The 20,032-nt window shown below is 39.4% G+C and overlaps 1 protein-coding gene across 1 annotated transcript; it reads right to left on the bottom strand.

Moving 5' to 3' along the window:
* Positions 1-1,603: 1,603 nt before the first annotated feature.
* Positions 1,604-12,265, bottom strand: LOC127537462 (spermatogenesis-associated protein 48). The gene is made up of 6 exons (XM_051959729.1): positions 12,144-12,265; positions 8,770-8,867; positions 6,567-6,705; positions 2,247-2,314; positions 2,127-2,168; positions 1,604-1,866 (listed from the first exon to the last, which is right to left on the bottom strand). The coding sequence occupies exons 2-6, from the start codon at positions 8,781-8,783 to the stop codon at positions 1,755-1,757; spliced, it is 375 nt and encodes a 124-aa protein (XP_051815689.1). The 5' UTR covers positions 8,784-8,867; positions 12,144-12,265; the 3' UTR covers positions 1,604-1,754.
* Between the last annotated feature and the right edge of the window lie 7,767 nt (positions 12,266-20,032).

The following is a 20,032-nucleotide window of genomic DNA, read 5'->3' as shown; positions in this document are numbered from 1 at the left end:
TTAACAAGATATTTAAGATGCGTTGTCTTAAAACAAGTCCCTCCATCTTGCTGAAATGTCACTTGTTTATTTAATTTATCTTAAACCAAGTGAGATGAGACATTTTGACTAAAAATAAGACAAACAGACTTTTTGCAGTGGGTTATCTCCTCTGCAAACAGTCTTAATATTGTTTTATTCTCAAATGAACTTTAATTTCCTCTCCAGTTTTCCAAGATTTCAAATTTCCTACCTGTCTGTCTTCAGGAATGACATCCATTGTTTGTTTGTTTTTCCATCTGCTTTTAACATTTCCAATTACTGCAGCCTTTTCCAACTGCCCATTAGCCTGTATGTCACCAGATCGCTCATGCAATAAATAACATATAGTTGGCTGATGCAGATACCTGCAAAGCTTTACAGCAATGCCACTCACATACATATAAGCACAAGAAGAAAAGACAAAGTAAATAAAGAACATTAGATAATCGTGATTATTCATTTTTCTACTGTAAATTATAGTGATATAGTTCATCTTGTTTGCCCATTTCTCTCTAACTGTCCTCATTTTTTGCTTTTTTATTTCCATATAGTGGTTTTATTTTCTTTCATTTCATTTTTCAATGTGACAGAATTAGTTTTTGGAGCTTTTTGTACCACCGCGCATTACAATCCCCACTCCTGTGATTTGTATCAACATAATTAAGCTGAAAGATGTCTCTCTTGGCGAGTTAACACTGTGACTGATCTCATGGTAAATCTCTGTGAGGATTTGTCAGCGCCTTGTTCGCTCAAGATTTAAAGTCGTAGGATTCAGAGGATTCTGGTCTGATCCCAGACACCTGGCTGATTCTCTGAGGCAGGCCTTACTCTGTGCAAAAGGCCTGCTTGACTAAAAAATTTTCTTCTTCTTTACGAGCAATAAATAGCAATGACATTAATTTTCTTGGTAAAATTGTTCATTTCAATTCAATACAATGGGGGCTACTGGGATGAAAGTGTCAGGAAATAATGCTGCCAAAGCATCAAAAGACTCATATGATAATAATAATATTAATATGTACATGAATACAGCATTATCATAGAAATATATTAATTATATATGTGCACTTTATATGCGTTTGTGTGTGTGTGTGCAGTGCAGTCAGAAAGATGTAAATCGGACAGTTTAGATTATTTATTTTCTAAGTTGACTGTAATGTTGGTATTAGCTGCTCGGAGTTGCAGTTCATTCTCAAACGCAGTGACATTAAAACACCGACTCATCTGCGTGGTGCAGCCAGAGTACAACCTGATGTCAGTGGATTGCCCTCCAGTGGACACTTGTGATAATTCTTGCCCTGTATCTCAAACTCATTCACAAATAATGTGTTTTGAAGACATAAGAGCAGTGATGGGTGAAGGAAGGCAGATTGTGTGGCAATAAAAACAGAACGTTTCTTTTAAAAAATGACGATAATGACAACATTAATCACGCGCTGCAGGCTTCATACAAGCTGCTGTTAGACTCACCCAGAGGAGCAAGTAAGATGGGACACATCTGGGACAGAGACTGCAGCAGCACAGTTAGAATAGGAAGCCTTGCCTGCATAGCCGGGGATGGTGCTTCGACTGATACAGAAACAGAAGTTTGCATCAGAATGTGCTAGGGTTAGTGAGATAGAAATAGGAGCTCCTTCAAGATGGCATTTTAGTTACCAAGAGGGTAATAAAAACTATTATGAAGAGGGAAAAGAGCTCTGGAGAAGTGAATGTGTGTGTGTGATAAACGTGTCTCACTGCGCTGTAGGTGTGTACGGAGGTATGATGCTCCTCTTCAGGGTCAGCGGGTGAAAGTCTTCATCCGTGTTGTCAATGTTCTCCATGTTCTCGGAGCCAATGGTACCTCTGTAAATGTGTGAGAACCCACACACGCAGCATCAGCTCTCAGAGAAGGAGCCTATTAGCAAATACAAAAGCTCTGCAATAAAGCTGAAGAGAAAATGCTTCCACGTGACCCCACACTGTTCTTGTTTCTGAAGATGCTTCTTTCTGACTCTGTCTGTGTGTTTTTGGTCATTATCAAGCAGCAGAGTAAATCAGGGGCTGATCAAACATCCAAAGGGCCTAAAACAACCGCACAGCACTTTCAGACACAAAGTACTCACGTGTATAGAGGGATCTGACCTGACCTCGGACATCCACTGCAGCTGAAAGTAATGAGGAAGTACAGATGCTTCAAAACTCTGTAACACAAGGATGATAGAAGCTGGTTGCTGAAAACTTACAACGATACGGGTTTCTTGGCGTCATTCCTCAATCGAAGCTGTCGTCTGTTCCAGTCGGCTCCTACAGACTTGGAAAGGACAGTAACAATAGATCTTTCAGCAGAATTTATCAAGCAGCTCTGGTAAGAAACTAAATACCCTCACTTCACTGTGTACACTGCAAAAACTCAAAATCTTACCAAATCTATTTGGTAATTTTAGTCAGAATATCTCATCCTGACTTGATTTACGATAAATTCACTTAACAGGAGACATTTCAGCAGGATGGAGGGACTTGTTTTAAGACAGGTCAAACAATCTTCAAATAATCTTGTTTTGAGTTGAATTTTAAAAGAAAACTCAAAATAAGTTCAACCCTTATGTCGTCCTGCGGGTCAAAATTGATCCCTTTTAAAGTTTGGAAATGTGGAAAAAAAAAAACATATATATATTTTCACAGTGAAACTTCTGATGTGCACATTTTCAACATTTTTTGGAATTTTTTGAAAATTTGTGGTGGAAAAAAAGAAATGTTAAAAATGTTTCTTAAGAACATTTACAAATCTGAATGTTCTTAAAGAAAATATTAGAAGTTCTACTGATATACATGTAATCACTTCAGATATTTTTAGGATTTTGTGGAAGATTTTTACTCATTTTTTGAAAATATTTACAACAATTTTCTTGCCAAATTTGGGGGATTATTTTAAAATTAAACCTTTAAGGGACACTTTTAAGGAATTATTGGAATTTTCTTCCTCAAGGTTTTGCAAATTTTCAGGAATTTGGGGATTTTTTTGCTGAATTTGGGGATTTTTTTTTAGACAAGGAAACAATATTTTTTGGTGCCTGTAAATGAAGACAACAAGAGGGTTAAAACATCTCAAATTAGGAGGTTACATAAAAGCAAAAATCTGTTTTTGAGTAAAAAACTGTTTTGTTTTTTTAGCATGTCTGGCATATTTTAGGTTAAAGCTTGACAATCCTGGTTAAATATAGCTTCAAATAAGTTTTCCCAGCTAATTTTAAGATCTCAGTATTCTAAACATCACATCTTATTTCAAGAAATCTTACCAAGCTGTTTTCACTTGTTCTGTTAGCAGATTTTTTTCACTTATTTCAGAGTAAAAGTTCCTTGAAATTAGTTTTTTGTTCTTGTTTTGAGAGCAGCGTTTTTTCCAGTGTAAAGGTAGACTGTGACAATGCTGATGCTGAATAAACTCATTAACCTCCACCTTCTATCAGGCAGAGCTATTTTAATATTCTGCACGCAGTATTTTGTCATCAGTGCTGGATAATAAAATCTTCACCCACTGATTAAAGGATAAGGATGGTGATGATTTTTCTTATTTCTGACTAATCCCATGAAAAGAACCAAACCGACATGTGTCTGTTGGGATTTTTAGCCTTGGATTTAACGCACATTTCTGGGTAAAGGCAGCAGAGTGGTGTTTGTAGGACTGATTCAAACAACCTGCCCGTGTTCGTACGTCACCCAGGGCAACAGTGTGGCTCACCGCTGTGTTTTTAATAGTTTTTGGACATCAGTGAAAGTGTATGGCTCAGAGGAGTCAGCTAGCACACTGGCCAGTGGGTAGTTTGCAGGTAGGGTGCTACACAAACTGGATCAATGCATTTTAGAGAATAGAAAGAAAACACAGACACAACACCACAGAGAGAGACAGTAAGAGGGAGTAGTGCTGCGCTGTGGGATGGTTGAATAGGTGGATGGGCCCAGTGGGATTTCTGGCTGGGTTCTGCAGCTCTGCTCGCTGCTTTAATGTTTCTGAGGATGTATCTTCAAACAACGTTTTAGGGCTGACCCACATAGCAGTGGATAGCTGCTGATAGGAGTTGAAATCCCCAAAACAGAGGCATTCAAATGCTGCAAAATAAAGAGTTTATGTGAAAACACCAACCAATGCTCTGCAAATGAAGTTGTGGACAGAAGATGACAGGGATGAGATCATGCAGGAGTGATTAGTAGGATGGACCTCAGCTTGTTTTGTTTTTATCATGGGATTTGACAGGAAAAAGATAGAAAAAATATAGAGCATCCTTTACCTCCCTCAGTCTTCATGCTGCATTTTATACTGCATGCAAGCAGGTCGGCAACGGATAGGAAATGTGCAACATTTTTTAAAATAACATTTATTCATTTTGGGCTGTACGGTGGATTGGTGATTAGCACTTTTGCAATGCAGTTAAAAGATCCCGGTTCGTGTCCCGGCGTTCCCGGGATCTTTCTGCATGGAGTCTGCATGTTCTCTCTGTGCATGTGTGGGTTTTCTCCGGCTTCCTCCCACAGACCAAAAACATGCTGAGGTTGATTGGTGATTTTAAATTATCTGTAGGTGTGAATGTGAGTGTGATTGTCTGTCTGTATATGTAGCCCTGTGATAGACTGCTGACCTGTCTAAGGTGTCTCTTGCCTTCACTCTAAGTCAGCTGGGATAGACTCCAGCTCCCCGGTGACCCTAATGAGGATTAGATATGTAGATAATGGATGGATTTATCCATTTACTAGGGCCAAATACAAAAAAAAATATATGTAAATGAATGGATTAGAAGAAAAAGTGCTAATTACTTACATTTTTAATTTATTTTTTATTTTACATTTATTTTACCAGGAAAGTTAGTTGAGAACTACTTCTCATTTTGCAGCATACGACAAGATGAACAACAAAAACAGGTTACATATACAGCAAATCAGACAGTATTACAAAAACAAAATACACAAAGACTTTTAAAAATAGAAAGGCTAAAAAAAGGCTAAAAACAGGTGCAGTCAGGCCTGGGGTGGCTAATCAGGAGGACTGGGACAATTCCCGGTGGGCCGGTCACGGACCGTACACGGAACAATAATTATTCTTTATTCATGATGATTAGATATCTGTGAACACTAATTTGCTTGATATTTGATATTGCAAAAAAAGGACATTGTGATGTTGTAAAGAGTAATGATGGAGATGAGCCCTTTAACTGATGTTCTCATATTTGTGAAATCTAAGTTGTGATGTAACTGTTTCCTTGCAGAGGAAAAAGAGATGATAGTGTTATTAGAAAGGGCAACACCTTTTATTTTATTTTATTTTTTTAATTTAATATTTTTATTTTTTCTTTTATGCCATTTTTAAGGTTTGGATATCCTTGAACACTTATTTGAACAGGACATAGATTCTGATATTGTTGTAAAGAATGATCTTGGAGATGTGCACTCATGTTGAAATATATCCACACCAGGCGTAAACTAACCGTGACGTCACCCGTTGGTTTCAACGCCGAGAAAATGAAGCCCGGATTTTGCTACTTCCTGGTCGCCGTTTTGGATTTTTTGGAGCCAGTGACGTAAAAAGCATCATCAAACAGACTGGACCGGAGAGTAACTAGGGGCAGGATTGGCTGAGAACTCGCTTATCCCGCCCACATTTTACCGCAGAGGCTTCTGTTGCTCGTCTATCAAGTATAGCCACGCCCCCTGGCTCCGCCAACTTTAACGATTTATTTAAAATTCAGTATTGATTTATTTTAAGATCGGCCACCTGATCTCTCATTTTGACCATGAAAACTAACGGGAAAAAAATCCTGAGCTGTAGAAAATCAGTCTATCAAATTTTATTTTTTCCAAAAATGAATTGGGGTCTATGGAGCAAAAGCTTTTTGGAGCCAGCCCAAGCGGACGGCGTGATATTGCAAGTTTTGGCACTTCCGGGTGGGCTTCAATTCTGGAGCCAGATGCTACGTCCACTATATATACAGTCTATGATCCACACTGTGAAGCAACCTTTACTTGCACTGGATTGGAAACATTTTAGAAAAACACACTGAATTACAAGACTTTGCAGAACAGTGCGCTATTGTAGACTTAACATGCAAGGCTAGAATTACATGATTTTAATAGTAATAGGTCGTGATCTAAAGTGGGCAGGGGTGACGCATGAAAGTCCAGGGCTGAAAGTGAGTCCCACTCCGATCCTGGGTGCAGTGGTCCTGAAGTGTTTCTCTCGCTGATTTTTTAAATGACAAGAGTGATACGTATGAGGAGAGTTTTAGTTTTTACATTCAGGTACATCAATTATAACACAGTGTCTGTACTACTTTCTTAACAGTAAATCAGATCTTTCAGAGCTATCATGGAGCTACATGGAACTCTTGAGCTCTATTCTTTGAAAAATCCCTGTGATATTTATGACCCTTTTCCGAAAGAGAAATCACTAAAAATTCAAATTTCCTTCACTCAGTTGTGGGATTGAGTATAAACCTTTAGCAGCCGTCAGCATTAGAAAACAGCTCAGCTCCGGTCTTAGCAGCGTTTGTCATTGTTTGGTTTCCATGGCTCACCTGCCACAGCTGAGGTCGGCCGTTGTAGCGCCTCGATGAGGGTCGCTCACTCACTGGGTCCGCCAGTTTCTCCAGGGTTGTTTCTGGGGCCTGCAAGCGCCGTGGCAACTTCCTGTCCCAGCGGACTTCTTCATAACTTCTGTGATTAAACGTACAATTCTGGCCATTAAACACTCGAAGCAAGCGCCTCAAGTACAATTGATTAAGTTGATTCCCAGAAGTTATTTGCCTTAATTTGGATTCTTAAAGAGACCTCCTTCATTGCGCAAAGTATATTAGACAGCTTATTAACCGAGAAGCTGATTCTTCCCTGAGGCTTTAAGCAAGGCTACAGTTCATCTGCATGATTTCATTGAGCAGCAATTAACACAACAAGCGAACACAGTGTTCCCTCATGACATCACTGGAGCACAAAATCAAACCACTTCACTCCCAATAACACTCCAAGCAGAATGACAGCGTGTGTGGGCGCTACTTGATGGATTATGTGGGAGGTGAGCTTTGTCTAACTTCACTGTGATTTAAAGGTTCTGACCTCTGTGTTGCAGAGGTGTATCTGAAGCGCTGAGCTGCTGCTGAGTTGTCTGTCCGCAGTCCCAGATCAGAAGAAAAGGCCTTAAAATACAATATTCATAGTTTTGTTATTTTAAAAAACACACAGAAACTTCTAAAAAAAAGCTAAAGATTGCAGACTTGGAACGGGCCAAAGCTTGTGTTTGACAGAAATCAAAGCATTTTTCTTGGATTTCTGACAATTTATTATGCAAAACTGTCTTTTGTGCTTTAGTTCATGAAACCCCAATGGATGATTGTTTTTTGTTTTTTTTACCGGATTAATTCTTGGATGCTTATTAGTGTTGATTTCTGTCTTTCGTTCTTCATCTTTACAAACTACTGAATACATAAAGCTTATGTATTATTGATATCTATTCACATCAGTGCTTTTTAAAAAAATAGAATATCCAGCACATCAATAAAGTCCTGCACACAAATTCGAATTAATTTCTCTCTTAAATTCCAATATGGTTAAGTAGACCATTAATTTGTAATATAAACAGTGTAATGTTTCGAACAAATTATCGCCAATATTTGCTGATCTGCAGTGGCTCCAAAATCCAACTCAATCTGCTCAAATTCACCTTAGTTAAAATTCATGAAGTCAGTGTAAATGTATAATGAGGCAGACTACAGCCATGCTAGCAGCTCTGCAAGGCTGGACTTTGGCACAGCAGTGTTCTGAGCAAAAGATGATCAAATACGGCAGCAACAATGCAAAAACACTGAATAATAGGCGTGTTTATCATGTTTGCTATTTCGTGGATTGTCATGTTACTATTTGTTTGCATGGTAACATTAGCTTTGCAGGTATTTAATTGAATTAAGATGCAGAAAACTAGATAAAATCTCCAAAATTCAGTTCATTCTGTGAGCGACAAGAATTTATGAGTCAAATATTATCACATTCCATCCTTTAGTTGTATTGATCTTTCAGTATGAACCAAACAAATGCACTTAAATGAGCATCCCTAAAGTGAACACTGCTAATGCGCCTAAAAGCACACAATGCCAGGATGTTTTTTTAAATGATGAATGAAAAACAAAAGCTAATACAAAAATCCAGATGTACACACTTAATTGAATCCGAATGTTTTTACACATCAGCAAGCAGCGTGTTTGCTTTTCTCCTCCTGTAGTGTTTAAATACAGACATCAATCAGACCTCCATTCACTAGACAACACTCTCAAACTAGAATAATGTCTGTCAGGATAATTATGATTACTTCAATTAGCAGATCCAGAAACTAAACAGTAAAGCAGGGTTATGTTCTCAAAGTGAACACCTGCCCACATAATAGTAGTCTGATGTGATGCTTTAACATGCAAGGTGGATTGTTATTTTACATATTCAATATGCTCTTGTGTTGTGATAGGGAGGTGATTAATTCAGTAGCGACGTGATGAAATGCAATAATAACTACTTTGTCTAGAAACTAAGCCGGCAGCATGGGTTCAACCACAATGTCTGCACTGTACTAGATTGAGTGTATAAATCAATGAGTGCTTATGTGCTCAGAGAGTTAAACAGGAAAAATGAATGAACTGTTTAATGTGTGAAATGCTTAATTTCTCAGTTGGGCAAAACAAGTAAATTGAAGGCACCACAGTGCACTTCAACAGGAAAACTAATTCAGTCATCACCCACCTGAGGTCCAGCATGTTTATCAGGCAGACTGTCGCGCGTTGCCGCTTTAGTTGATGTCTTCAGTGAGTGCAGTTGAATTTTAACAGGATCGGTTGAACCTGAAGATGGCAACAACAATACAGTCTCTGGGACACGGGCAAATTTAAAATGCAGTGTAACTATGCACAGTATTAACTGCTTTAAGGTCAAATTGCCCTGCAAGGAGGCCCTGGGGCAGAAATCAGCCTCAGGCCCCTGCTGACCAACCCCTGCTCTGCGTGAACTGTATTTGAATCCTGTTTCCTCTCAGTACCCATCAAGTAGCAGCACACTCCAGACTACAAATGACAACTTGATTATACGGTATTTGGCCCAGAGACGCAGAAACCAACAGCTCACACACCTGCTTATCTTTAGTACAGGCAGCTGCAGATTTTTTATGTGTCAGGTTGTTTGTGATAACTTCTTTGAAGAGAAATTTATACTACATGTAAGCACACTATCAGATTTAATGGTAAATCCTGTTCTTGCAATGAGCTGTCTTTTTCTAAGCTAACTTTGACAGCTAGTTTAGTCAGTCAGTACAAGGCTTTTAATAAATTTCTTGGGTATTTATTTAGGATTTACAGCTTTAGAGCTGCAATTAAAGCATTGACTGAAATAGAAATCCCTTTTACATCAATGTACACTATACTGGCAGCATGGAAAACTATAAGAAAACAAAAAATGTTGAGTAAAGCTGCTAGCAGTAGTAGCTAACTACCAGCCATGCTAACTAGTTACCTTAGATTGAGACTCATTCAGGAGCAAAATATAAATTTTACCACTAAAGTTAGCTCACAGTATCTAATGTTTACATTTTAAAAATACTAGCTTACAAGTAATGTCCAGGGCAACAATATAAAAACATTTTGCCAAGACAAGTGTACAAACTGTTGTCTGTAGATAAGACATGCTAGAGTAGCCTAATCACATTTAATCCTTTCATACATGTCAAATTGTTTAGGTTTTTTTTCTTTCCAATTCTTATTATTTTTGAGAAAGACACACAACCATTCACTACTGGGCACATCAGTGGCTTAAAATTCACTTTAAGGTGAAATGCTACGGGTTAGCGGAGAAAAAAGCAGTCCATTAACAAGTACACTACCTTTCAAAAGTTTGGGGTCACCCAGACAATTTCATGTTTTCCATGAAAACTCACACTTTTATTCATGCGCTAACATAATTGCACAAGGGTTTTCTAATCATCTGTTATCCTTTAAACACCATTAGCTAACACAATGTAGCATTAGAACACAGCAGTGATGGTTGCTAGAAATGTTCCTCTGTACCCCTATGTAGATATTCCATTAAAAATCAGCTGTTTCAAGCTAGAATAGTCATTTACCATATTAACAATGTCTACACTGTATTTCTGATTAAATTAATGTTATCTTCATTGAAAAAACTGCTACTCTTTCAAAAATAAGACATTTCTAAGTGACCCCAAACCTTTGAACCTTACTGTATATCTGTGAAAAGTCCCGAGTTGATTACTTACATTTAGGCAGTTTTTTTTTCCAGTACAAGTTTTCTGACACTTTATGTTTACAACAATGTGCAGCGGTTGCATTGTCTCAATAAAAATCCTTTTTTCATTTTTTTGACACATTATAAATAAATGCTTTCGCAAAGTGGAATTTAGGTATCACTTTTTATTGCTTTATAAATCAGAAAATACTGTGAACAGCCCTAAAAAATTGATTTTCACAATGTAGTTAGGAATGAAATGTTCCATAAACCAGACTATGAATGATGCATGAATATACTCCTCTCTAAAAACCTTCAGAATATAGATAGAAATAAAGTTTGGTGTTTGTAAGTGAAGCAGAGTTTTCTGGCTTTGAGAAAAATGCAACTCATTTAGCAAAAATCCATTAATTTCTTGTGAGAAACCACCACTTGCAGGTAAATTTTTTAATTAACGTGCATCACCATAAATCCTCATCAATTTACTTACATCTATCTTATGTGCAGCGTTCACAATAATTCATATCCGATAATAATATCACTGTATTCATGTTTTTTCATGAAACTGATGCACACTGATGAGCAGAATATAACTGTTCATGCATGAATTACACTACAGCAAACAACTGCATGTTCACTCATAGACAAAAGATGACACACGCTTTTTGTATTTAGTGTTTTTGTAGAATTAAAAGTTTTTGCTAAATACTGAAAAGGTGAAAGGCACATTTCTACCAACATCAGTCATTTTTTAGTTATAATTTTTCACAATAAGAAACCTTAGTAAAGACACCGATTATAGAGGAATACAGATTGTTGGTCAGGAGTTATTATTTTAATTACTATGGTTTCCGCTGAAGTGTGACTAACTGACCACTGTAGTAGATGCCATGCACGAAAGGGCTCTAAGCATCTATTTTTCTAATCAAATTTCTGATTGTACTCAAAGAGCTGATGAATTTAGATGATTTAATTAGGTTGTGACACAAGTCCTGCACAGAAGACAAAAGGTAAATTGTGTATACATAGAGGCAGAAATGCAGTAGTAGCAGCATTAATGAGGCCCTCCTTAATACTACAAGCAATGTTTGCTTTATTTTTAAACGCAGAAGGGTGGTCTGAGTATTGTTTGTGTGGCGTTTTAACATCTTAAGTAATTTAAATGAAAAATCCCAATAATCTTGTTTCTGCTGATCTCCGGTGCTTTGACCTCTCACCCTGCAGCAGACATGACTGATGAGCCAAAGTCAAGCAGCAACTGCAGTAAAACGTCTGCCGTTCAGCTGGGCGACAAGCTAATGTTTAATCTGTATTCCTTTCTTTCTCTTTTCTGTTTTGTATTCATGATGTCTTCACATACTTTATGTTTTTATCTTGTCTTCTGGCTTTTACTGCCACCTAACAAATTTTCTTTTGGGAACAAACAAGACCAATTTTATTAATCTGCCTACTTTCTTGAATAGCCTATTAATCATTGGGTCTACAGTGAAAAACCAGCGATACGATTTCACAGTATCTAAGGTGAATTGCTTCTGTTTCCCAAACAACAATGCAAATGTGTAATGATTATCAATTTACTTAAAAATGAGATAAAGAAAAGCAGGAATTCTTAACAAATGAGATTCTGGCAGTAGGGAATATTGGATGTTTGCTTTGGAAAAATGGTTAATTGATCATCAGAATGGTTGTTAATTAGTTTTCTGTTTTTCCACTAGGCAGTTAACTGACTAATCCTGAATATATTTTGTGCCCCTGGGAGTTTGGTGTAGTTGTCCTGTTGTTATTCCAGCTTTGACTGCTCTACAGTAGATATCCTGTTCATCTCCATTGCTCTGACCATTAGAACATTATGTAAATGTAGAAATAATCTCATGATATTTTACCATTTAGTCGAGCTCTCAAGGCTGCATCAGGGATCCTCCTGGAGTTCCAGGCCTTGTCCTCGCTCAGGTCCACACAGATACCAGAGTGGATCGGGGCTGTTTGAGGCCTCTCTCTGAAGCCTGGAGGGACTTGTAGAGCAGAAGCCACATGATGGAAATCTATGAATTTCTGTCGACCTTTGACCCCCAGGTCCACCTCTGCTCCAGCGCTCAGCTGACCACAGCAAGGGTCCAACAGGGGGACGTCGTCTCGTAAAGGAGACAGGAAGACGTGCCCGGCAGAAAGATGAAATCTAGGAGAAAGTGCCCGACCGGCGCCCAGTCCATCTCCACCACCGTCCCTGTACAGACTGGAGTTCAGCCGTCTGATGACATGTAGCTCTGCGGAGAACGGCTTGGAGGGATCTGGTGCTGCAGTCATTACTACCTGTGGAGAAACTCAAAGAATGCTTGTGCGTCTTTGCAGTAAGCGCATGTTGCCCAGAGACTGTCTTTGTTTGCTGCTCAGATCAAATTACTGACATGCAGGGGAGGCCACATGACCTGCAGGCCGTTGAGGTGTAGCTGCAGCACAACATTTATTCTCTGTTTGTTATAATAATAGGCTACAGATTCTAAAAACCTCCCCTGACAACTATTGTAAACGTCACACTGCACTGATCCACCCCAGGGGAGCATTCACGACTAATAATGCTTCCTCTGAGCTGCTATATTTTGGCAACTACTACTACTAATTTATCACACTGGCCAAATAAAAAAGTTTTGTGAGTGGTCAGGGGCGGAAAATTACTCCACATAAATGTGTTTTGGTGGCAAATAATAAAGAGGAGTCTTGGCCCTGCCTCAGGGTTTAGTGGAGGGAGCCTCCTGAGAGAGAGCTACATTACTTCTTGTGATGGGTTTTCTTGTTTAAAAACTTGTCTGGCTTTAATCCAAGCGACCACTAGATGGAGCAATAGAGCCTATATTATCAGGTGGTAACACAAGAAACAGGCCTGTGCATCCTGTCCAGTCCCTTATGAATCAAATGACAGTCCACAAATATCTAGGCACAACAAATATAGGTCTCTGTTGTAATATTATGATGATACATTATGAGTTTAAAAATACCACTATTGTACAACAAGGTGAACATAAACCCAATACTGAGTTGTTCCAAAGTCCCCGAAGAAACATTACAATGATTTTTCTTGGCGCATGCAGGCGAAACCAGCTATTTTTCTCAGCCTGAAGTGGTGTTAGCTGAAAGAGAAACTTCAAATATAAGCTGTGTTTTTAAAGTTGACAGTAAACTAAATGAAAATTATGTAAATCGCATGGAAGCAAAATGTTTTTTTGTTGTTTTTTTTTTTTTTTACAAAGGGTGTAATCTGTGTGAACGTGCTGGCTTGAAAGAGCTGTCTTGTATTCACTGGAGCAAAAAAACACACAAAAACTGTGTGGCTCACTGCCTATTAATTAGTTTGCCCGGGCTATCTGAGACGTATTGTGAAAATGTAAATATGTCACATAAATATAGGGCACACGTGTTGCAGCCACACAACATGTGTGCTTTATATAAACAGTGAAAGCATCTTGGCGAGGTGGCGTTTTTCTTGGGAGAGAATTCATGGTAATGTGTCAGTGGCGATGATGCTGATGCTTGCTGATAGATGATTTTTACTCAGGCTGTCATTAGCAAATGTAAACACCCAAGAGCTGTTGAAAAGGATGTGTTAAAAATAGCCTAATTAGAGTTATTCTGATAACTGAGTGGCGAATATGCCCAACTCCCACACAATGTTCCTCCACAAAAGGAGAGCACAAATGACACTTGTGAGATCTAATGTCGGCTTCTTTTGAAAGGCTTCTCCAGACTGTTGCATCAGTCTTCTATCTCACGAGAACATGGTCTGTATTTTCATACAGTTCTAATGAAAAGAGCCATATAGGTCCAGAAGTCCACATGATTTATTGCATTTGGGCTCCATTAATTATTCCCATATCAGAAATTCCTCATCCCTTAATACTTTGTTTCCCAATTATTTCAGGGGTTTCTGTTGTTTCAGGATTTTAAATATCAACCTCAGTCTGAGATGATTGCATTTTTTTTGCAGGGAATCAGATATTTCTGGAGAGAGGAGTCATTACCATCGGAGCAGCCCTTGTTACTGGATCCCGTGTTATTAGTCAGCTTGTCTGCCATTCTCTAGACTCCTCCACAGACTCAGAAATTATTTAAATCTCACATCTCACCCATGGTGCCAGGCCCAATGGTACAGTGCAGCAGCCGCTAATTTGCCCAGGCTGCATTCATCTGACAGAAAAAAGAAACTGTTGCTCTGGATTAAGAGCCATTGTCGTTTGCTGATGCTGCTGCAGCAACAAAGTCGCAATTGCAGTGTTGACTGTCTGAGGACAATATGGCCTGATGATGCCCTGGGCAGGGTGTAATTTTTGTTAATCAGACAGCAGGGCTGAGGGTGACCCAGTCTGGCACCTCGGGATCATACAGACAGAGCTGGAAGGTCAAAACACAGACAGACAGCATCCTTCGCCTCCGAAAGAAATGAAATGGGGACAGATGACTGACAGATATTAGTATTTGCAAATGTTCCTGCTATTTCTGTGTAAAGCGTTGATGCATTAGGTGCCTCTATATACCTGTAGGGCCATGTCTCATGAAATTCATATATACCCAGCCTTCTCTTTGTATGCATGATATGCAGTGGAGTTCATGCAAGGACCCTCATTGACATTTGAAGCTCAAAGCATCCACTGCTGGGATTATATCCGTATGTCTTGTAAACTGATGAAAATGCATGACCATATTTATAGCATAAGGGCCCTAAGTCATAGCTCACGGCTCATAGTCATCACACTGTAAAGGCAGTGAATTGATTACTGCCCGTTGACCATGCATGCATTAGATTAGAGGGCAAATTGGCTGAAGTGAACTCTGTCTCATACTGTGTGCGGCACCCTCAACCATTTGGAAAAATTCAGACGGAGCGCAGAGATGAAGCTCTCATGAACGGCGGGGGTAGCCATGTCCTCAGAGAGTGGCCGAAGGCTTTATTGTAGTGCTGCTTCCCTGCCCTCGGTTGCTGGAGCTCTCCGCTTGTCACACTCAGTTAGCTCAATGAAGTAATGAATATGCCGCTGTACATTTTTCATGAGGGAGGTGGGAGTGAAAAATCTGCTCCTTATAATGCTTTTAATATGGAAGTTTTCACACACGCTCTTCCCCCGCAAAGCCGTCTCTGGGCTATCATGATGGTGCACGAGCATGATGTTTAATGTTAGCATTCCCCAGGGGAGAGTCAGCATAATGCAATGTCACTTTCAGTGATGAATATGTTGACTGCAGCAGATATACAAGCAGCTGTAAATCATGAGTAAGTCGGGGTAACAGTGCCTGTCCTCTTTTGAAAGAGGGCTTCACTTGAAATAACTGGTGACCAATACAGTCACTTCAATAGGTGACTCAGTCCTATTTTTACAGTAATGAGCTTCCAAAAATGGAGATGGGGAGACATAACGATACAAAGATTAATGCAAATGAACACAAGGAAGTAAATAATGAGGAAAATTACTTGTGTTTGGCATATGTGCAATTATTTTAAATAAATGGAAACAAATAACCTTCTAGGTACTGTGCAGGAGTACGTTTAGCCCCTGAGGGTGTGTGGAGAGATGGTGGAATAGCTAAATTAGAAATATACCATTATGAAGTGATGGAAGAACTGATCCACATTCTTTCTGAGTTGTTGTTTAGTAGAAATATCGCCTCAATAACCAGGAAACTACCAGGTACAACAGACTGACTGCTCAGGAGAGCACGGTTAATAGTCACCAGGTAATAGTAATGAATAAATCATGGTAACAGTTGGTTGAAATGAATAGATAAACAATAGTTTATTGAACCAGCAAGCTAAAGCAACGAGTTAACAGCAGGTTCTGTTCTGCCACTCCAAATGGAAGAGGTACTTCAGCTCATCTGACAGGGATGTGGGAGTACAAAAAAAGTCTGTTTTACACGATGACTACTTTTGGGGATATTTTAGCTCAGCCTCGAGGTGTCTAAAGGAGGCACACAGGACTACACTCCACATTTCTGCTTTTGATCCGAGCGTGATAGCACATCTCTGATTTTCAATTACGAATAAGACACTGCATTAAGCAAAGACACACTGAAGGTAATGGACTTCCTCTGTTGCTCACAAAGATGGACTTGTCCCTCGAGACCTCCGTTTCCATTATTAAACCTCCTGCACATTGCCCACCTGGGCTGTTTCCATTCCCTCTGACCAAGGTGAAATTACCTGCTTTTGAAACTTAAACACAGCAGAGAAAACACAGACTGGTTGGCCACTGTCTGAACCTCCATTTCCTTTCTGCCAGGTTATTTTGTTTATGTTCCTTGGGAGGGTAAAAAGCAAAACACAAATTCTCATGGTTGTTTGCATTGAGGTCTGACGTCCTTATAGTTTTAATATACAAAATATCCCAAGGGGATGAAGCACAGCATGTGAGCCAGGGGGCTAATACATTCACCAGGTACCCTCGCACTATGTATCAAGACCTGGATGATGAATTACCATACAAGGGCCAAAGAAAATAAAAAAGAACAGGCCAGGACGAATGTTGTGTTGCAAATGCAAACACTTAGTATTCCACAGGGCCGAGACAAAAGCTGCTTCCTTTATGATAATCTAACAATCCACAATGCTATCTCTAGCCTGACAGCAACTTATGCAGATGTGCGTGGCTCAGCAGCGCTTTGCTGAATTGAACCCCCCTTCAGAAGCGTTCAGCGAGCAAGTCACATTGACGTAGGCTGCCTGTTGTGGATGAAATGCTGAAGCCCCGTCCTCCTAGACGCTTTAAAGCCTTATCACTCACCTACCCTGCCCCATAACAGCCTCTGATGGATTGGGCGAGATTGAACCTGCAGTCGCCTGTCCAACCTGTGTCATTTAGAGAAAATAGAAGATTTGCTTGCTCCCGGATTTAGATTACTTCTTAACTCTAAAACAAAGCCCAGTTGATGTTTGCTTCCCGTATAATGTCTTTCTAAGACCTGGTCGGAGTTAATCGAAGCATATCTGTCACAGTGCGACATGTGTGGCACAGTGGTGTGAATAGCAAGACAATTCAGAGCTGGAATGGCGAGTGTCGTCCTCATCTGGAGGCAAGACAAGGCAGAGAGGTGAAAATGAAAATGTGAATAACTAGCTAATGGCAGAGGAGGAGAGCTGGAGATATAATACCAAATCTATAAAGGACAATTTCAGGCCTATAGACTCTGGGGACTCAGGCGCTCAATCATGAAGTGATTCACTCAGATTGATCAAGGGGCGTTGTAATCACATGGGAATGTTACATGTGGCTCCAAGGATGACTCGCAGACGTTTTAAGAGATTCAAAGCTGGATTTAATGGATTTGAGGTGATGTGCTTAGAAATCATTTCAGGGGGCGCAAATAGAATCCTCAAAGCATTTTACCACCATTTAGCAGCTGTCCAGTGAAATTAATGTTCGGAACAGCGGAATATAGAGGAATAAATTCGCCATCACTGAAACAGAAGACTAGAATTTACTCAGTATTCTCACTGCAGAAATTCAAAGGGTCTCTGGAAGAAGAATCGAAAATCTACTAATGAACCGCGCTGTTGATAACAGTGGCGTATTAAGCAGAAAGCCTAAATGCACTTACAGATAACAAGCCTTCTTTCATTTAAAGTGATTCTGGTTAAAAGCTCAGTGCTCCCTCTGAAATTGAAATAAATGCTCCAAATATGACATTAAATATTCATAACCTTCAGCTGTCATCTAGCTGTTCCTCTTTCAAGATAAATGTGCAACAAAAAAACACAATCCTACATAATTATTCCCTTCTAATAAGAGAGGAGCCCGTGAAGGTCGATCATTACGGCATTGTGGGAAAGCGAATCTTTATGGAGGAGTGTTACAGGAGATATCAAGAGCTGAATGAGCTGCTTTGTGGAGATATTATTTCTCACAGCTCACAATGGTGCCTGGTATAGACGCAGGCAGGCAACATGCACTCTGAACATTTGCTTATTTTCCTGTCTTATGGGCTCGTGGAACATTTTCACCTCTGTCAAATCATTGTCTCCTAGAGCGTTTAATGCGTTGGATAAGATTGCAGACAGATAGAGCCACTGACTTGGGTTTATGCTCATGTAAGAGAAGTAAACCTGTGCTTTCAAAACTTTAGATTGAATTTGGCACTGAAATGGTTCTTTATTTTGAACTTTAAAGAGGAACCAGCCTCCAAAAACATTCCCATTATGTTTTGACATGAAACCGCTTCTGTTATTATAGTTTGCATTACAGCATAACATACAATATGTAGAAGAAGTGAGTAGCCTGCATCCCTCTGCAACATCACTTGAATGTCAAAGGATTCCAAATCGTAATACCTTAAAGTGAATATGTTATTTCCAAGCTGACAAACGGAGTATTAAGTCTCATGAACAATCAAAAACAAATACTTTACAAATATATTTCAAATACAGGCTCCAAAATAGAAACTCAATGTAAAAAAATGAATACACTTGTGATCAGTGAAACCAAACTGAAATACTTGTGTTTTCCAAAGAGCCTAACTGCATGAATATGGTTATAAATGCCCTGTGACCAACAGAATTTTCTAAGTTTTGGACCAAACACATTTATGGCAGTAATCAGGTGGTAAAGAATGAGCCATAATAACGGTAATCAGAGCTGCAGATGGACAAGGACAGGAGGCTGGACAAGCTTATTAAGAGAGCTGGTTACGTGGTCGGGAGAGGTCTGGACGATGTGGGGACAGTAGTTGAGAGATGCATGAGGGCCAAGATGCAGAGCATCCTGACAAATCCCACCCATCCTTTGTACAGTACTGTCTCCGGACAAAAAAGCAGCCGCAGCGACCGTCTGCATTCAATGCGCTGCAGGATGGAGCGCTTCAGGCGATCCTTCATCCCTTCAGCCATCAGAATACATAACTCCTCATAGCTCCCCTACTCTCAACTCGCTTACCCTTTTTATGTTTTTATGTTTTATGTTTTTACACGTGACGATGTTTTTTGTGTTTTGTTAGGTGTTGTATGTGGGCTGCCGGATACAACAATTTCCCTATGGGGATAAATAAAGTATCTATCTATCTATCTATCTATCTATCTATCTATCTATCTATCTATCTATCTATCTATCTATCTATCTATCTATCTATCTATCCTTCTAAAATAATGCCATGAACAGTTCACTAATTGCACAATGTAACTCTGAAAAACTGGCAAGTGCGTCAGCCTTTGCACAGAGGTTGTCAATGGAAATCAGAATTTGTGTGTTAGCAGACATTGTGAAGGACGGTGCAAAACATCAATAAATATCTCTATGGAGTGTCCAAGAAAAAAAAATCTTTCTCTTTCTCTTTGGGATAAAAATGCCAGATTAAATTTTGTCAAAGAACATGAAAAGAAGAATGATGAAAATAGGGAGTGCATTGTTTGGTCACATGAGAACAAAAGAGTCATTTTCAAATCAGATATAGTCCAGCACATTTGACCAGCGTTAGAACAGAGATGCATAGTCCTGACAGTGAAGCAAAGAGTTGGGAGTGTGATGATATGGGGCTGCATGAGAGCAAAAGGTGCAGGAGAGATAACATTTCTAGATGCACCAGGAATGCTTGTAGATAAACCAAAGCAATGGCTGACAAGATAACTCCCAGCCTGCAGAGAGGAAAGAGGAATATTCCTGCATCGTAACTATTCAAAGCACACTGCCAAAATCACACAAGAGTTTGCAAAGAAGAAAAAGAAGGAAAATATGGCCTGTACAAGTATGTCACCTGACTTCAATCTAACAGAGCATCTCTGGAGTATTTTGTAAAGAAA

The sequence above is a fragment of the Acanthochromis polyacanthus genome, chromosome 15 (genome assembly GCF_021347895.1).
Source record: "Acanthochromis polyacanthus isolate Apoly-LR-REF ecotype Palm Island chromosome 15, KAUST_Apoly_ChrSc, whole genome shotgun sequence".
NCBI lineage: Eukaryota > Metazoa > Chordata > Actinopteri > Pomacentridae > Acanthochromis > Acanthochromis polyacanthus.
This window is presented reverse-complemented; position numbering and strand designations above follow the sequence as displayed.

What these genes read in the sequence shown, in the direction of transcription:
- LOC127537462 (XM_051959729.1), bottom strand. An exon ending in GCCGACCTCAGCTGTGGCAG is followed by an intron (nt 2,315 to 6,566) that starts GTGAGCCATGGA and finishes GTCCTTTCCAAG; the next exon opens with TCTGTAGGAGCCGACTGGAA. An exon ending in GGTCAGATCCCTCTATACAC is followed by an intron (nt 1,867 to 2,126) that starts GTGAGTACTTTG and finishes ACACATTTACAG; the next exon opens with AGGTACCATTGGCTCCGAGA.